General features: G+C 42.9%; 3 protein-coding genes and 2 non-coding genes across 9 annotated transcripts; 3 read left to right on the forward strand and 2 right to left on the reverse strand.

Moving 5' to 3' along the window:
- The first annotated feature begins 643 nt into the window (after positions 1–643).
- trnag-ucc (transfer RNA glycine (anticodon UCC)) lies at positions 644–715 on the forward strand. Its single transcript has one exon. It is a non-coding gene; the product is annotated as a tRNA-Gly (tRNA).
- Positions 716–1,018: 303 nt separating this feature from the next.
- On the forward strand, positions 1,019–4,694 carry polr2d (RNA polymerase II subunit D). The gene is made up of 4 exons (XM_067506272.1): positions 1,019–1,289; positions 1,968–2,148; positions 2,234–2,329; positions 4,433–4,694. Exons 1-4 carry the CDS (start codon positions 1,211–1,213, stop codon positions 4,509–4,511), a joined length of 435 nt encoding a protein of 144 aa, XP_067362373.1. The 5' UTR covers positions 1,019–1,210; the 3' UTR covers positions 4,512–4,694.
- A 226-nt stretch (positions 4,695–4,920) lies between these two features.
- LOC137128371 (dual specificity protein phosphatase 14) lies at positions 4,921–6,666 on the reverse strand. 3 transcript variants are annotated; one of them, XM_067506268.1, is made up of 3 exons: positions 6,527–6,666; positions 5,729–6,045; positions 4,921–5,587 (listed from the first exon to the last, which is right to left on the reverse strand). In XM_067506268.1, exons 2-3 carry the CDS (start codon positions 6,037–6,039, stop codon positions 5,374–5,376), a joined length of 525 nt encoding a protein of 174 aa, XP_067362369.1. In that variant the 5' UTR covers positions 6,040–6,045; positions 6,527–6,666; the 3' UTR covers positions 4,921–5,373. The 3 variants fall into 3 exon arrangements, with proteins under 3 accessions (XP_067362369.1, XP_067362368.1, XP_067362367.1); XM_067506267.1 differs by lacking the exon at positions 6,527–6,666 and adding an exon at positions 6,152–6,291; XM_067506266.1 differs by lacking the exon at positions 6,527–6,666 and having other exon boundaries at positions 5,729–6,129.
- trnal-cag (transfer RNA leucine (anticodon CAG)) lies at positions 6,364–6,446 on the reverse strand. Its single transcript has one exon. It is a non-coding gene; the product is annotated as a tRNA-Leu (tRNA).
- On the forward strand, positions 6,573–10,724 carry LOC137128359 (uncharacterized). Of its 3 annotated transcripts, none has more exons than XM_067506242.1 (5): positions 6,573–6,709; positions 7,616–8,219; positions 8,296–8,372; positions 9,143–9,397; positions 9,592–10,724. In XM_067506242.1, the coding sequence occupies exons 2-5, from the start codon at positions 7,625–7,627 to the stop codon at positions 9,847–9,849; spliced, it is 1,185 nt and encodes a 394-aa protein (XP_067362343.1). In that variant the 5' UTR covers positions 6,573–6,709; positions 7,616–7,624; the 3' UTR covers positions 9,850–10,724. The 3 variants fall into 3 exon arrangements, with proteins under 3 accessions (XP_067362343.1, XP_067362344.1, XP_067362342.1); XM_067506243.1 differs by having other exon boundaries at positions 6,581–6,709; positions 7,590–8,219; XM_067506241.1 differs by lacking the exon at positions 6,573–6,709 and adding an exon at positions 6,797–6,903.
- Positions 10,725–13,241: the final 2,517 nt, after the last annotated feature.

Genomic DNA, 13,241 nt, shown 5'->3' on the forward strand with positions numbered 1-13,241 from the left:
TGATTTAACTTTTGCCAATTGTCTTAAATGAAAAAAGGATTTCACTGCACTAACCTGCCCGTCCAAGCTAAAACCACTTAAAACCACCTTAACAACAAAAATACACAAAAAGAGACAGGTCTCAGCATAGAGAATTGTATTGTAGTTAATGAGCTTTGAATTTTCTTAATGCTGGTTGGGCCACAAATGGGTAAAGTCAAAGCCCGTCAAACCTTATGCGTATTGCTGAAAACTGCCAACCACAGTCTGCCCAACTTCTCCTCATTCCAGATGAGCAGACAGAAAACAGATCAACAGTATAGACAGTGAGAAAGACAACACATCTTACATTTACATTACACCATGTAAGATGTGTTCAGAAGTATATGAAATATGAAGTAATTGTATGCAAATATTGTACTTTTTACTGCAGAGCACTCCAGAATGAACCGAGTATAGTCTCATCTGTAGAGGGTCAGAACCATGCAGCAATTTAACCTCGTTGGCAAGAAATGAACAAGTTTTCAGTTGGGCTGCTATTTATATTAGATTATTAGCAACAGATGTACGACACGAATTAAAAACTACAGAATGAGAAAAAACGGAATGTGTGAGGCTACTGAGATTTCCATCTGTGCTACAAGTGATGACCTTGTATACACTGGCGTTGGTGGTATAGTGGTTAGCATAGCTGCCTTCCAAGCAGTTGACCCGGGTTCGATTCCCGGCCAACGCATCTGCATTTTTCTTTTAGTTTTTTCTCTGTTCCATACTAGTTATTTCCCCAGGTTTTTTTGCCTTTATCGAGTATTTTGGCCCATAAACTGCCATTAGAAACAGTCATAAACTGTATTGTGATAAACACTGAAACCATGATTGTCCAGTTTAACTCCAGTTTTAGTTCCAGTCCCCTCCCCTTAACAGAAGGGGGATGAGTTTTAAAGTACTTGGTGTTTGTAGTTCCTGACATTCCATTGTTGTCCGCTAGAAGGCACTGATGCCGTTTATTTTACATTGAAGGGCGTCTTTAAACCACCGGAAGTAATTGTTTTCTAAGTCGGAAGCGTTTAGTCGTTTTTTGTGTGAGAGAAAATTGCCAAGCTAAGATTGGATTCAGTTATCCAGTTTAAGTTAGTTTCTCTGACTCGCAAAGTTGATCGCAGGGGGAGTTAGAGTTTTCTTTCCGGATCGCCGCTGACCGTTTGACGTTAGCTGTTAGCCGGTGTACGTCATGGCGGCTGGAGGCGGCGCGGCTCCTCCGCTTGTCGGTGATGTTGAAGAAGATGCTTCCCAGCTGATGTTTCCTAAAGGTTTATTCACTTTTTACAGTTGCATTTTCATACAAAGCTGCATTTCAAATGTTAAAGTTTAAAACTAAGCTACAATACAGAGCGACCAATTCTCCCACGATGTCCGACTTTTAACTTTGAAACTGTGTTAAACGTCCACCATGTTTGAACCTAACATTGTTATAACCTGCCTTATTTATTTACAAACGTATAAGTAGTAAAAAATGTTAACGATACTTTAGTGATCTTACCAGCCCAAGTTGATGTGGTTAATGCCTTTACTTTTAGCTTTTATTTAAACCATTGTTGTAACCTTCACAGTTGTTCAGCTGTTAAAATCAGAACCCATCTGGACCGAACAATATTTCTCTTGCTGCAAAGTTGGGCTACCCACCCGCATCTTTGTTTCGGTTCGTACTAGCGTCTCTACTTTGGAAAACCTGCAGCTTCTGATTTTGTTCAAACAAACTAAAAAGTTGAATTTACCTTAACACTTATTTACCTACGTGCGCATAAATATAAATTAGTTTTTCCTTCTGCAGCATTAGAAAAAACACAACCCGTCCACATGGAGACAGTAAAAAAACAGCTCTATTTGAACTGATATTAAAGGAAATGAGCCTGGATCTGACACAGGAGGAGTTCCTCTGCACTGAATCTGCCGTATTTGCATTAACTTGTGTGTTTGTGTTGTCTCAGAGTTTGAGAATGCAGAGACTCTGCTGAACTCGGAGGTCCACATGTTGCTGGAGCACAGGAAGCAGCAGAATGAAAGCGCTGAGGACGAGCAGGAGCTGTCTGAAGTCTTCATGAAGACTCTCAACTACACAGCTCGATTCAGCCGCTTTAAGAACAGGGAGACCATCACCGCTGTTCGCAGGTACAGCTCCGCTTCTCACTGTCTGGATGTTTCTGAATGTCTGATCTGTATCTTATGGTACCCCCTCCTCTCTTCACATCTTCAGTCTACTGCTGCAAAAGAAGCTCCATAAGTTTGAGTTGGCCAGTTTGGCAAATCTGTGTCCTGAAGCAGCCGAAGAAGCCAAAGCCCTGATCCCCAGGTAAGACTGATCCACATCACACCCAGACCTGACCGCAGTGTCTCAGAGCCGCAAATCTGTCGCACCTGGCCAAAGGTTCTCAGACTTTAGGACCAGAACCAAAGGGTTGTCATCAATGGTAAAGAGCTGCCACAATCAATTAGACTTTGATCGTTCTCACAGCTCTTTCATCTCCAGTCAGAGTGAAATCAAAGAAAATTGAGTTGTGTTGATACAAATCTCTGGTTTAACTGATGGTTCATTATCACAGCAGTAACATTTAGGTAGTTCTGGTTGTGTGATCCTTTAGTAGTCAAACTTCAATTTGGAATGTCAGTGTGATTTGAAATTTAACAGTGAGTCACTGTTTCCTTTCAACTTTAAAGACAACTTCATCTATTTTCAATTTGCTTTTTATGGCTTTAGTTAGGGTGTAAATGTACATTATTGCTTTTAAACTTCCCTCTGACTTTCCTGTATTCAAATATTTCTCTGCTTCTATCTGGAAAACTCCTCCAGATGACATCGCCCAGAGGGTTTTCATTAGGAGTTCAGATGATGTCATCTGTGGGAACTCTGGAAAAGCAGGTTGACCATGATTACAAACTCCATAGTGTATACTGAAGGTTTCTTTCATGTAATGTCATCTGGAGACATTTTTCAGCTAGAGGTATAGAGATATAATATAGAGAAATCAAGGGGAAGTTTCAATTCAATTCAACTTTATTTATATAGCGCCAATTCACAACAAAGTCATCTCAGGGCACTTTACAGAATAAAGTCAAAATTATAAAGATATATAAAGAGAACCCAACAATTCCCCCTGGAGCAAGCCATAGGCAACAGTGGAGAGGAAAAACTCCCTTTAACGGAAGAAACCTCCAGCAGAACCAGGCTCAGGGTGGACGGCCATCTGCCTCGACCGGTTGGGGTGAGTGGAAAGGGGAGAGAGAAAAGAACAGAGGAACAAAAAGCAACAACAAAGCATCGGGCAGATTGGTAGGACCAGTAGCTTCACGCTGGAAGACACGTTTAATGCCATTAATTTACATGTAATACCCAGATTAGAGTAGCAAGCTCAAGCTCTTCTCTGTTTTAATTCCTAGTACCAGAGCTTGTATCGCATGAGTAAAATCATGTGACCGACAACGACTTTCGGCTTGTCCCTTCAGGAACCTGTTCCGCACGTTGATTTGGCATGAGTTTTTACGCCAGATGCCCTTCCTGCCGTAACCCTCCAATTTTTCTTTTTTATCTGGGCTCAGGACTGGGCGGCGCCACACCTGGTGGAGTGGGATTTGAACCCTCGGCCTTCTGCATCTCAACCAAATGCTTTACCACTCAGGCAAACAGCTGAAGCTTTAGAATAAAAAATATGGCGACATACTAGGAAGACATAAACGTGAATATTCCTACCTTGTACCAAGTAATAATGTTATAACACTGCAGAATGATATTCATGTAATAACAATCACATTAGGGTTTATATATATATCAACCTTTAAAAGTAAATTATTACAAAGTTAGTGAAAATACACAGTTTCTTTGACTTGCATTACACAGGACAAAAGTAATAGGTGTGGTGTTTCAGTCACGCTATTTATCTGATGCTTTCATGTTTAGGAACCAGCAGATGGTTCCTCTATACTTTCTTGGTGTGAAGCTTCAAAGCTCAGATTCAGTTTCTCCACAAAGAAAATGAAAGCCTCAAACCTTCAAAAGGCTTAATTCGACCAATACGTCTTCTCTAGAACTATAGTGTTTTTACCCTCAAGGTAACTTAAGCACAATTCCTCCAAGTGAAAATACAGACCAGAACAGTATATGAATAAACATGTTTGACAACGAGCTTCAAATCAAGATCAGTAGTGAGCATTTGTAGATCTTCGAGAAAACTAATAAACAAATTATTATCAACACCACTTAAAATTTTCAAACCACAGCTGCTAACATTCATGTACTTTAGAGTTTCTTGGTTTTGTTTGCACATGAAGTAAACAAAACCTCTTGTTTTGTGTAGACTAAGCGACACTTGAAGGCCAGAACTAATTTAAAAAATGACTTGTGGCAGTGCCTTTAAAGCAGCATCTGTAAAAACTAAATGAATTTCTCATATGCTTTCAGTCTGGAGGGTCGGTTTGAGGACGAGGAGCTGCAGCAGATCCTCGACGACATCCAGACCAAGAGGAGCTTCCAGTACTGAGACCAGAACCCGAGCGGACAGGTACTGGACTTCAGTAACAGTCCTGCACTGACCTTGTTCAGGTCCCATTCTCCTGTTTTTTCTTTTCTTTTCTTTTTTACATTCAGAATAACTGAACTGAGCCGAAGCCCCCACCCCAATCATTCCTTTTTCTGTCTCAATAAAGTTTTTTTGTATTTTTTACACAATTGTGTTGTTTTTCACTCCACATTTTATTTAAGTGAAGCTGAAATCTTTGTTGTTTAAACTCCATTTTTTTTCTAGCTCTCCTCTTATTTCTGTAGGTTTATTCATGTTTTCTTTCAGTAATGAGAAGATGAAACTGACCACATTCACGTGAACACTATCCAGAAAAACTGCTTTGTTCTCTGGGCCAAAGCTCATTTAAAATGCTCTGAGGCAAATTGGAAAACTGTTTGTGGTCAAATTAATCTAAATTTGAAATTCTTTATGGAAACTATGGATGCCGTGTCTTGTGGACGAAAGAGGAGAGGGCCCATCCAGCTTATTTCACACCGGGCTTTGTCAGATTGATACTGAACACACATATTTTAAAATAAGTTATGTAAGAAGTCCACCTTTACCAGTACACAGTGTTTGTATTTTCAGGCAGATTTTGAATGGGGTTTGGTATGAAATTTTCAGCTACGTTACATAAAGAGGACACTCTCATCTGTTAACTCCTGATTTAAATGGACCAGATGATTTCATGGACACAAGCTTTCCACCAGTTTGATGAAAGGAATAAAAGCTTTTTGCAGATGATTGTGTGTTCTCTGTTATTGTGTTCAGAATATTCAACAGATTAAAACCTATGAAAGTCTCTACACTTTGTTGAAAACCAAAATGTCTTAAAGTGTCATTAGATGTTCAAACAATATGATGCTGAGTCCTCTGAGTCCTGCAGGGCTTCTGGCAGGACCCCACTTGACGTCTTCACCATTCTCACTGTGTTTCTGCTGAACAGAGTCCTTTCATAGTCCATCAGTTGTCTCCAGAAGCCAGCATTGGGGCGGATGAAGGGACGCTGTTGTAGAACAACTTCATGAGCTTGACAGAGACTGAGACCTTTGAACCTGAAGAGAACACGCAGACCAGAACCACTTCAGAGATGTGAACCACAGAGACCAGAAGCACCTCATAGTAGAGAACCACACAGATCAAAAGTGCAAATACAAAATCACATCAAACACTAAATGTGGGAGTCAGGGATTTACCTCATTAGGTAGGCCATGATCAGAGCTGGGGATCGACTCCTGCCAGCGTTGCAGTGGACCAGAGTCCCCCCTATTTGGTTTGCATCAATCCTTTCAGACACAGTGTTAAAGTACAGTTTCAGGGGGGCGTGAGGTTTATCTTGGATCGGGACGTGGAGGACCTGCAGGCCATCCAGCTGTGGGTACAAGATGTCCTCCATTCCACTGGCATTAACAACAAGGGTAATGTTCCTGCTGGTCAACACGCTGAGTTTCAGAGCTGAGTCCAGACCACTGAGGAACAGACCAGGACAGACCTGAGAAACTGACATGGCCTCCTGTAACATATTATTACACAGAAATCAATTAAGTTATGCTGCATTTTTCTATAACCAATGATGAAAAGTAAGTAATTTTACAGTACATTTTTCAGTTTAAAGTTACCTTTATTTTTTACTACATGGCTCAAGCAGGATTTTGAGACCAGAGTTTCACTTGTATTTAAGTATTTTTACTGTACCTTCTACTTTAGCCTGTATTTTAATTTTTCAGCAGAAGCAGTGAAATTAAATATTGATCCTTGAGTGTTGCAAGTAAAGTCAAATGAGCGGGAAATATCTGCTGAAGAAATGAATAAAGTCAAAAAGAAAAACTAATGTCAGAAGTGGGATTCGAACCCACGCCTCCAGGGGAGACTGCGACCTGAACGCAGCGCCTTAGACCGCTCGGCCATCCTGACTGTTGTCAGATATGTGACAACAGCACATTACATCCAATATTTAGGGTTACAAAAGTATTAACCTCTTGTCATCAGTGTACCTGAGAGAATCGGCAGGATATTTCTGATACTGAACTAATAATCACAGTTTTCCAGGACAAAGTGCAGCTGAGACATGTCCGGACAAAGACCGAGAGGTTCCTGGGTCATGGGACCATGAGTCACAGTTCAGACAGTTTCATTTCTGTTTCCACTTCTGAGACTCAGACTCAGACCGTCCGCAGGTAAGAGCTGTTGATATTCGACTCTTCAACGTTTACAACAGATTAAACTGGTCTTTAAAGATGGACACTCATTATTTACACCTACAGAGGAAACTTAAACCGGAGCCCGCTTGAACATGGCGGGTTTAGCTTGAAGAACACGACGTGACTCAACTGTAAAACACGGAACCCGTTGGTACCGAAGACAAGAGCAGGTCCTATAAAAACGACATGGCAGCTTTTCCTTTTGCCAGTATAAAAAATTCTTCAGTGTAACATTTTGAATAGAGTTATTAGCCTTTGCATATTATTGATAATGTTACTGAGCAGATCAGACCGGATTTCACTGTAACGAGAATTTCAAAATAAAGCTTAAGAATCCGGTCAGCCAATTATCTGACCAGAAATTTCTAAGTTAAGGCGCAATGAAATTGATCTTTGACTAACAAGCTTTGACCTTGACTAAATAGCGTTGGACATTTAATTCTGTGATAATTAGAGCCCTGGACAAACCTTTGTCCTGTTCGCTTACTTTTTATTTTTGGTCCTTTTGGCACAGCTTTTTACAGTAGATGCCCTGCCTGATGCAACAATTACCAATTTTTACCGGGCTTGGAGATGGAGATGGGCTGGTGGGGGTTATGCTTATGCTGATTCATTTGACAAAATCCTGTCACACGATTAATTCAGTTTTCTGTTGTGGTGGATATTGTTTCCTCGATTTGTCGTCTCTCCTCCTCTCTGGTGTCTTCTGAAAACAACATCTTATTATTTCTAACACCCCTGAATGTCCTCTTCTTGTCTCAAACATCCTCTAATTGTCTCTACTGTCTTCTTTCACTACTGTCATCTGTTGTCTTTGAAACTAACATTTCCTTCCTGTCTCTAATGTCTAATGGAGGAAAGTCTGCTGTCACCGTCATTCAGGTCTAGAAAATGCTGAATCAGAAAACCAGTGAGGGGTCCACACGACCTGCAGTTCCACCAACCCAGAAAATTCTAGTACCCAAGGTCCGGTACCACCCATCAATCCAGACTCAGACACCTGGTGCCCAGGCCAAAAACAGTAGCAGTCAAAATCAGAGGACCAGACCTGGACCTGTAAACTCCCCCAAGAGTGGGAGACATGGTGGGGACAACACCACCCAAGTTGATTCTGTTCCTGCTGTAAGACCAGGTTCTCATGGAGTACAGAAACAAAAACAGAGCAGTCAGAAACCTGCTAACAACACAGACCAGAAACTGGACCAGAGGGCTGCTACAGATCCAGGTCCTCCTCACAAACCCTCCCAGCTGTCACTAAAAGGCCCTCTCCAACCGGAGCAGGTGCCTATGGGTCTGGGGGTCCATTTGGAGAGGTCTGTAGTGGAGGAGGTGGAGGTTCTGACTCGGGGACAAAGTACCAACAAGCAGTGGTTCTCCTGGAGGAAAAACCGGATCACAGCCTCTGTGGCTCATCGCATTGCTCACTGTCGCTTTGTTAATGGCAAGAGCAAAACCCCGCCTCCCTCTTACCTATCTGCAATCACAGGTAGGTGTGCCCCAACTAAATTAACATGCTCCATCGTACTGGTTCCTTATTAATGAAACTAACTATGCCTCAACAGGTGAGGGTCCAAACGTCAAGACCAGAGCCATGAGCTGGGGGACTACTATGGAGGCTGAGGTCGTCCGCAGGTATCAGGTAACACAGACACACTTGATGGACTAACTCTGTCCAGCTTCTAGAGTTGTCATTCCAAATATGCACATCCTCAACTGTGGATACTGATTTCAATCCCACGACAAAAAAATCAACCAGTGTAATGGATTTCAGCATGAAACAGCAACTTTTCTGTTTCAGCAACAAGTGTGGGATGCAGTCTTCTAGTAATAGAAAGGCATTCTAATTTCTGAAAACAAAATAAAATTTTGTCAAAAAGTTACTTTTGTTATTTTGATACAGCATCACTGCTGCAGTTTTTGTCATTTTTTCTGTGCCTTTGAAAAGCTTGGTCGGCTCAGTGTTTGTTTGTGGACTTCACCCCTGGCTGTCCTGTCCAATATCACCTTCCTCAGGCTGAAGACAATTTGGAGATCTCAGTTATGGGGTGTAACCACAGAAGCTGCAGCACACACACACACACACACACACACACACCTCACTATGACAGTAATTTCTAGTCCTGCTTTAAAGTGTCCTTTCAAGCCAGTGTCAGGGTCACATTCTTCCAGTTATTCTTTAATTCAGATCATATAAACAAAACCCAGGACCCCCGGGATATGGATCAGGGAGCTCCTGAGAAACACATTTAGTAGGAAACAGCTGATACTTCATTGAGTCACAGACTGAGTTAGTCAGGAGTTACTATGAATGATAAATGTTGACACCTGGGAATGACACCTTTGAGTGCCAATAGGTAGGAAAGCACTATATAAGTGCAGAACATTTACCATTTACAACTTGTCCTGCAGAGATTTCAGGTGTCTGCCCTGGGTCGTCCGGTCTTGGTTCAGAATTGTGGTCTCTTCATCGACGCCCACCACCCCTGGTTGGCTGCAAGTCCTGATGGCATTGTTACTGACAGCCGGAGCGGCCAATGGCTGCTCTGTCTGGAGGTGAAGTGTCCCTACAAACACAGACAGAAACGGGTAGAGGATGCCTGTAGGGATGACCCTGCTTTCTGTCTGGAGATACAAGAGGACAAGGACAGACAGGAGCCTGGAGTGGTAAAAGAATGATGCTATACTTCTGTCAAGTTCCTCTGTTGTTAAAATCCTTTGCTTTTTTTTTTTGGTCATTTAGTCTCCAAACCTTGATCTGTTGTCACCTCGTCCCCATCTCCAAATGCATCTCCTTGTCTCAGTAATGTTGTTCCTTTGTGAAAGTTAATTTGCAGCTTTTGTCTTTGCTCCACTTTTAGGCTCCAGTCTACCGCCTGAAGAAGTCTCACAGTTACTACACACAGATCCAGTGTCAGCTGGCAGTGACAGGCCTGCCTCAGGCTGACCTTGTCGTCTTCACCCTGAAGGAGATGGCCATTGTCCCTGTGAAGTTTGATGCTGACCTATGGGAAGAGACGGTGTCCAAGCTGGAGGTGTTTTACAGGGATGCTGTCCTGCCTCACCTCAGAGAGAAGAAAGGCAAGGTGACGGTTGGGGCCTGGATGCCGGAGCTGTAGAGACAAACTGAAGGATGACAGATTGTTTTAGTTTGGAGATTTTTAGGTTCTCAGGTTTGGTTTAGGGTTTTGGAAACATCCCCAAACATTCTCAGAAACATTTGAAAACGGTCTCTTTCACAAATACACCCAATGTGCCTCTCGATATAATTGAACTCTGTCAAGTGTCACCAAGCTGCAGATTGAAAATTGCAGACTTCCCGGGAAGGTTGAGTTTTTGGAATCTAGATCAGTTTAATGGATGGAGTCAGTAACGCTGAGTTTCTTGGACTTCCTGCTGAAGTATTTTCATCCCACTTTATACAAAGCTGTTGTTAATTTGAAAATTGAGACTTGTCATTACCACAATATTAGAAATACTCTGTTACAAGCAAGTCTTGCATTGAAAATGTTATCTAGTTAAAAGTACTTAAGTATCAGCTAAAGAAATATTTTAGTATCTAAAGTTTATGCAGCATGATAGGTTGAAATCACTGAATAAATCTGATGATTATCTTACATTTAGTTTTATTTAAACTAGCTATCAGATAAATGTAGTGGGGTAAAAGTGTAAAGTATGTAAATACTCAAATAATTTAGGTATATGTATCTTCTACCACTGCACACAGTGCAGTGTGTTTGTACCTTAACAAGTTTCCTGCACCACAGATGATACCATTGGTGCTCTTCAACACCTGGAAAAACACTCCTCTGTAACATTACACATGTAAAATTTTGCAGACCGCTTCAGTTTCTCAGACACCATAAAAATGTCTTTTTTGTCATTTTTCAACTGGGTTCATGTGCAGATTGAGTCTGAAGATAAAATGTTTACAATTCTGTTAAAACACATTACATTTTATGCAAATAAAAGCTACAAGAGTTGCACAAGTCAGCGCAAAGGATGATTTTCGTGTTTCCCAGCAAATGGTAAATGCTCTGCACTTACATAGCTCTTTTCTACTTTACACCATTTTTCATTCACACACCAGTCGGGGAGCTGATATGCAGCTGGACAACACCCACTGGGAGCAATTAAGTCGGACTTCAGTGTTTTGCTCAAGGACACTTAGACATGCGGAGGAGCCGGGACTCAAACCAACAACCCTGGGATCTGTCGGATATTCGTGCCGACAGAAACGCTGCTCTGTGCGGTAAGACTCGCGGTAGTGGCGTGTGTGTTTATATCAACACGGAATGATGTAAGAACTCTGTGCTTGTCTCACGTTACTGCTCATCCCTTGATGAGTTGGTGACTGTTAGATGCAGACCGTTCTATTTACCACGCGAATTCACCACTGTTTTCATTGTCGGAGTGTACGTTCCCCCCAGCGCTAATGCTAAGGAGGCACTGTGTGAACTCTACGGCGCTAATAGCGAACTGCAGAACGCTCACCCCGACGGATTGTTTATTGTTGCCAGAGATTTCAACCATGCGAATCTCAGGACTGTGCTCCCTAAACTCCATCAGCATGTGGACTTTGCAACGAGAGGAGGGAACACGCTGGATCTTGTTTACACAAACATCCCCGGCGCGTGTCGTGCGGAGCCCCGCCCCCATCTCGGCTGCTCAGACCATGTCTTGGTTATCCTAATTCCAGCATACAGACCGCTCGTCAGGTGCTCTGTCTAACTATAGCTGAAGTGAGGAAAACTCTATGCAGAGTTAACCCACGGAAGTCTGCTGGAGCAGACAACATTCCTGGCAGAGTGCTCAGGGAATATGCAGAACAGCTAGCGGATGTCTTTACAGACATATTTAACATCTCCCTGAGCAGCAACATTGTTCTTACATGCCTCAAGACAACGACCATTCTGCCTGTGCCTAAGAAGTCTACTGTCTCCTGCCTCAATGACTATCGTCCCGTCGCGCTCACACCCATCGTGATGAAGTGCTTCGACAGGCTCGTCATGAGGCACATTAAGACCCAACTACCAACCTCCCTGGACCCCATGCAGTTTGCGTATCGTCCAAATCGTTCCACGGACGATGCCATCTCCACGACCCTCCATTTGGACCTCACCCACCTGGACAATAAGGACTCATACTTACAAATGCTGTTCATTGACTTCAGCTCAGCATTCAACACAATCATCCCTCAGCACCTGATTGAGAAGTTGAGCATTCTGGGCCTGAACACCTCCCTCTCAAACTGGATTCTTGACTTCCTGAATGGGAAACCTAAGTCAGTCCGGATTGGGAACAGCATCTCTAGCACCACCACACTGAGCACTGGGGCCCCTCAGGGCTGTGTGCTCAGCCCTCTGCCGACGCACGACTGTGTAGAAATGCACAGCTCGAACCACATAGTCAAGTTTGCCGATGACACGACCGTGGTGGGTCTAATCAGCAAGAACGACGAGTCAGCTTACAGAGAGGAGGTGCAACGGCTAACAGCCTGGTGTGGAGCAAACAACCTGTCTCTGAACGTTGACTAAACCAAAGAGATGGTTGTGGGCTTACGGAGAGCACAGAGCGACCATTCTCCACTGACTATCGATGCATCCTCAGTGAAGATCGTCAAGAGCACCAAATTCCTTGGTGTTCACCTGGCGGACAACCTCACCGGGTCAGTCAACACCAGCTCCATCACCGAGAAAGCCCAGCAGCGTCTCTACTTCCTGAGAAGGCTGAGGAAAGGCTACCTCCCCCCATCCTGACCATGTTCTACAGAGGGACCATTGACCAGGGACATCCTGAGCAGCTGCATCACTGCCTGGTTTGGGAACTGCACCGTCTCAGATCGCAAGACCCTACAGAGGATAGTGAGGACAGCTGAGAAGATCATTGGAGTCTCCTTATCAGGAAAGATAAGGAGACTCCATCAGGAAAGAGGTTCCGAAGTATTCGGGCCGCCACATCCAGACTGTGCAACAGTTTTTTCCCGCAAGCCATCAGGCTCCTCAATACATAGAACTGAAATGGAACTCACACACACTAGAACCTGAACTCAACATACACTCATCACTCATTACTCATCTCAATTCATTCCACCATCATTTATTTATTTATTTATTATTATACTTATCCGCACTACACTGTTTACCTGCTGTTTTTTGCAGATTCTACCACAATTGCACTGCATACATGTTGGACATTTAACTGCACTATACTGTTTACATGCTGCTGTTTGCACCTTTAGCACACTTTACTGTACTGTACTGTAAAATATTATACAATAGGTTTAGTGGTCGGCACTGTCTCAGGTTTTGTGTCCTGTCCTGTGTTATTTTGTCTTGTCTGTCTACACTGTCTGTACTGTTTTTCGTCTGCACTGTTTGCACTATACATAGCTTGTGTTGTTTTGTAGCACTTGGTTCTGGAGGAATGTTATCTTATTTCCACCGTGTACCACTGTGTATAGTAGAAATGACAAAAAGCCACTTGACTTGATGACTCAGGCTCCATCTCC

The sequence above is a fragment of the Channa argus genome, chromosome 6 (genome assembly GCF_033026475.1).
Source record: "Channa argus isolate prfri chromosome 6, Channa argus male v1.0, whole genome shotgun sequence".
In the NCBI taxonomy this organism is placed as follows: domain Eukaryota; kingdom Metazoa; phylum Chordata; class Actinopteri; order Anabantiformes; family Channidae; genus Channa; species Channa argus.

Excerpts from the sequence above, each read along its gene's own strand:
- polr2d (XM_067506272.1), top strand. The coding sequence starts at position 1,211 with ATGGCGGCTGGAGGCGGCGCGGCTCCTCCGCTTGTCGGTGATGTTGAA. Across the intron at positions 2,149-2,233 it reads ACCATCACCGCTGTTCGCAG|TCTACTGCTGCAAAAGAAGC; the intron begins GTACAGCTCCGC and ends TCACATCTTCAG. Across the intron at positions 2,330-4,432 it reads GCCAAAGCCCTGATCCCCAG|TCTGGAGGGTCGGTTTGAGG; the intron begins GTAAGACTGATC and ends ATATGCTTTCAG.
- LOC137128371 (XM_067506266.1), bottom strand. The coding sequence starts at position 6,054 with ATGTTACAGGAGGCCATGTCAGTTTCTCAGGTCTGTCCTGGTCTGTTC. Across the intron at positions 5,588-5,728 it reads ATCATGGCCTACCTAATGAG|GTTCAAAGGTCTCAGTCTCT; the intron begins GTAAATCCCTGA and ends TGTTCTCTTCAG.
- LOC137128359 (XM_067506242.1), top strand. The coding sequence starts at position 7,625 with ATGCTGAATCAGAAAACCAGTGAGGGGTCCACACGACCTGCAGTTCCA. Across the intron at positions 8,373-9,142 it reads AGGTCGTCCGCAGGTATCAG|AGATTTCAGGTGTCTGCCCT; the intron begins GTAACACAGACA and ends CTTGTCCTGCAG. Across the intron at positions 9,398-9,591 it reads ACAGACAGGAGCCTGGAGTG|GCTCCAGTCTACCGCCTGAA; the intron begins GTAAAAGAATGA and ends CTCCACTTTTAG.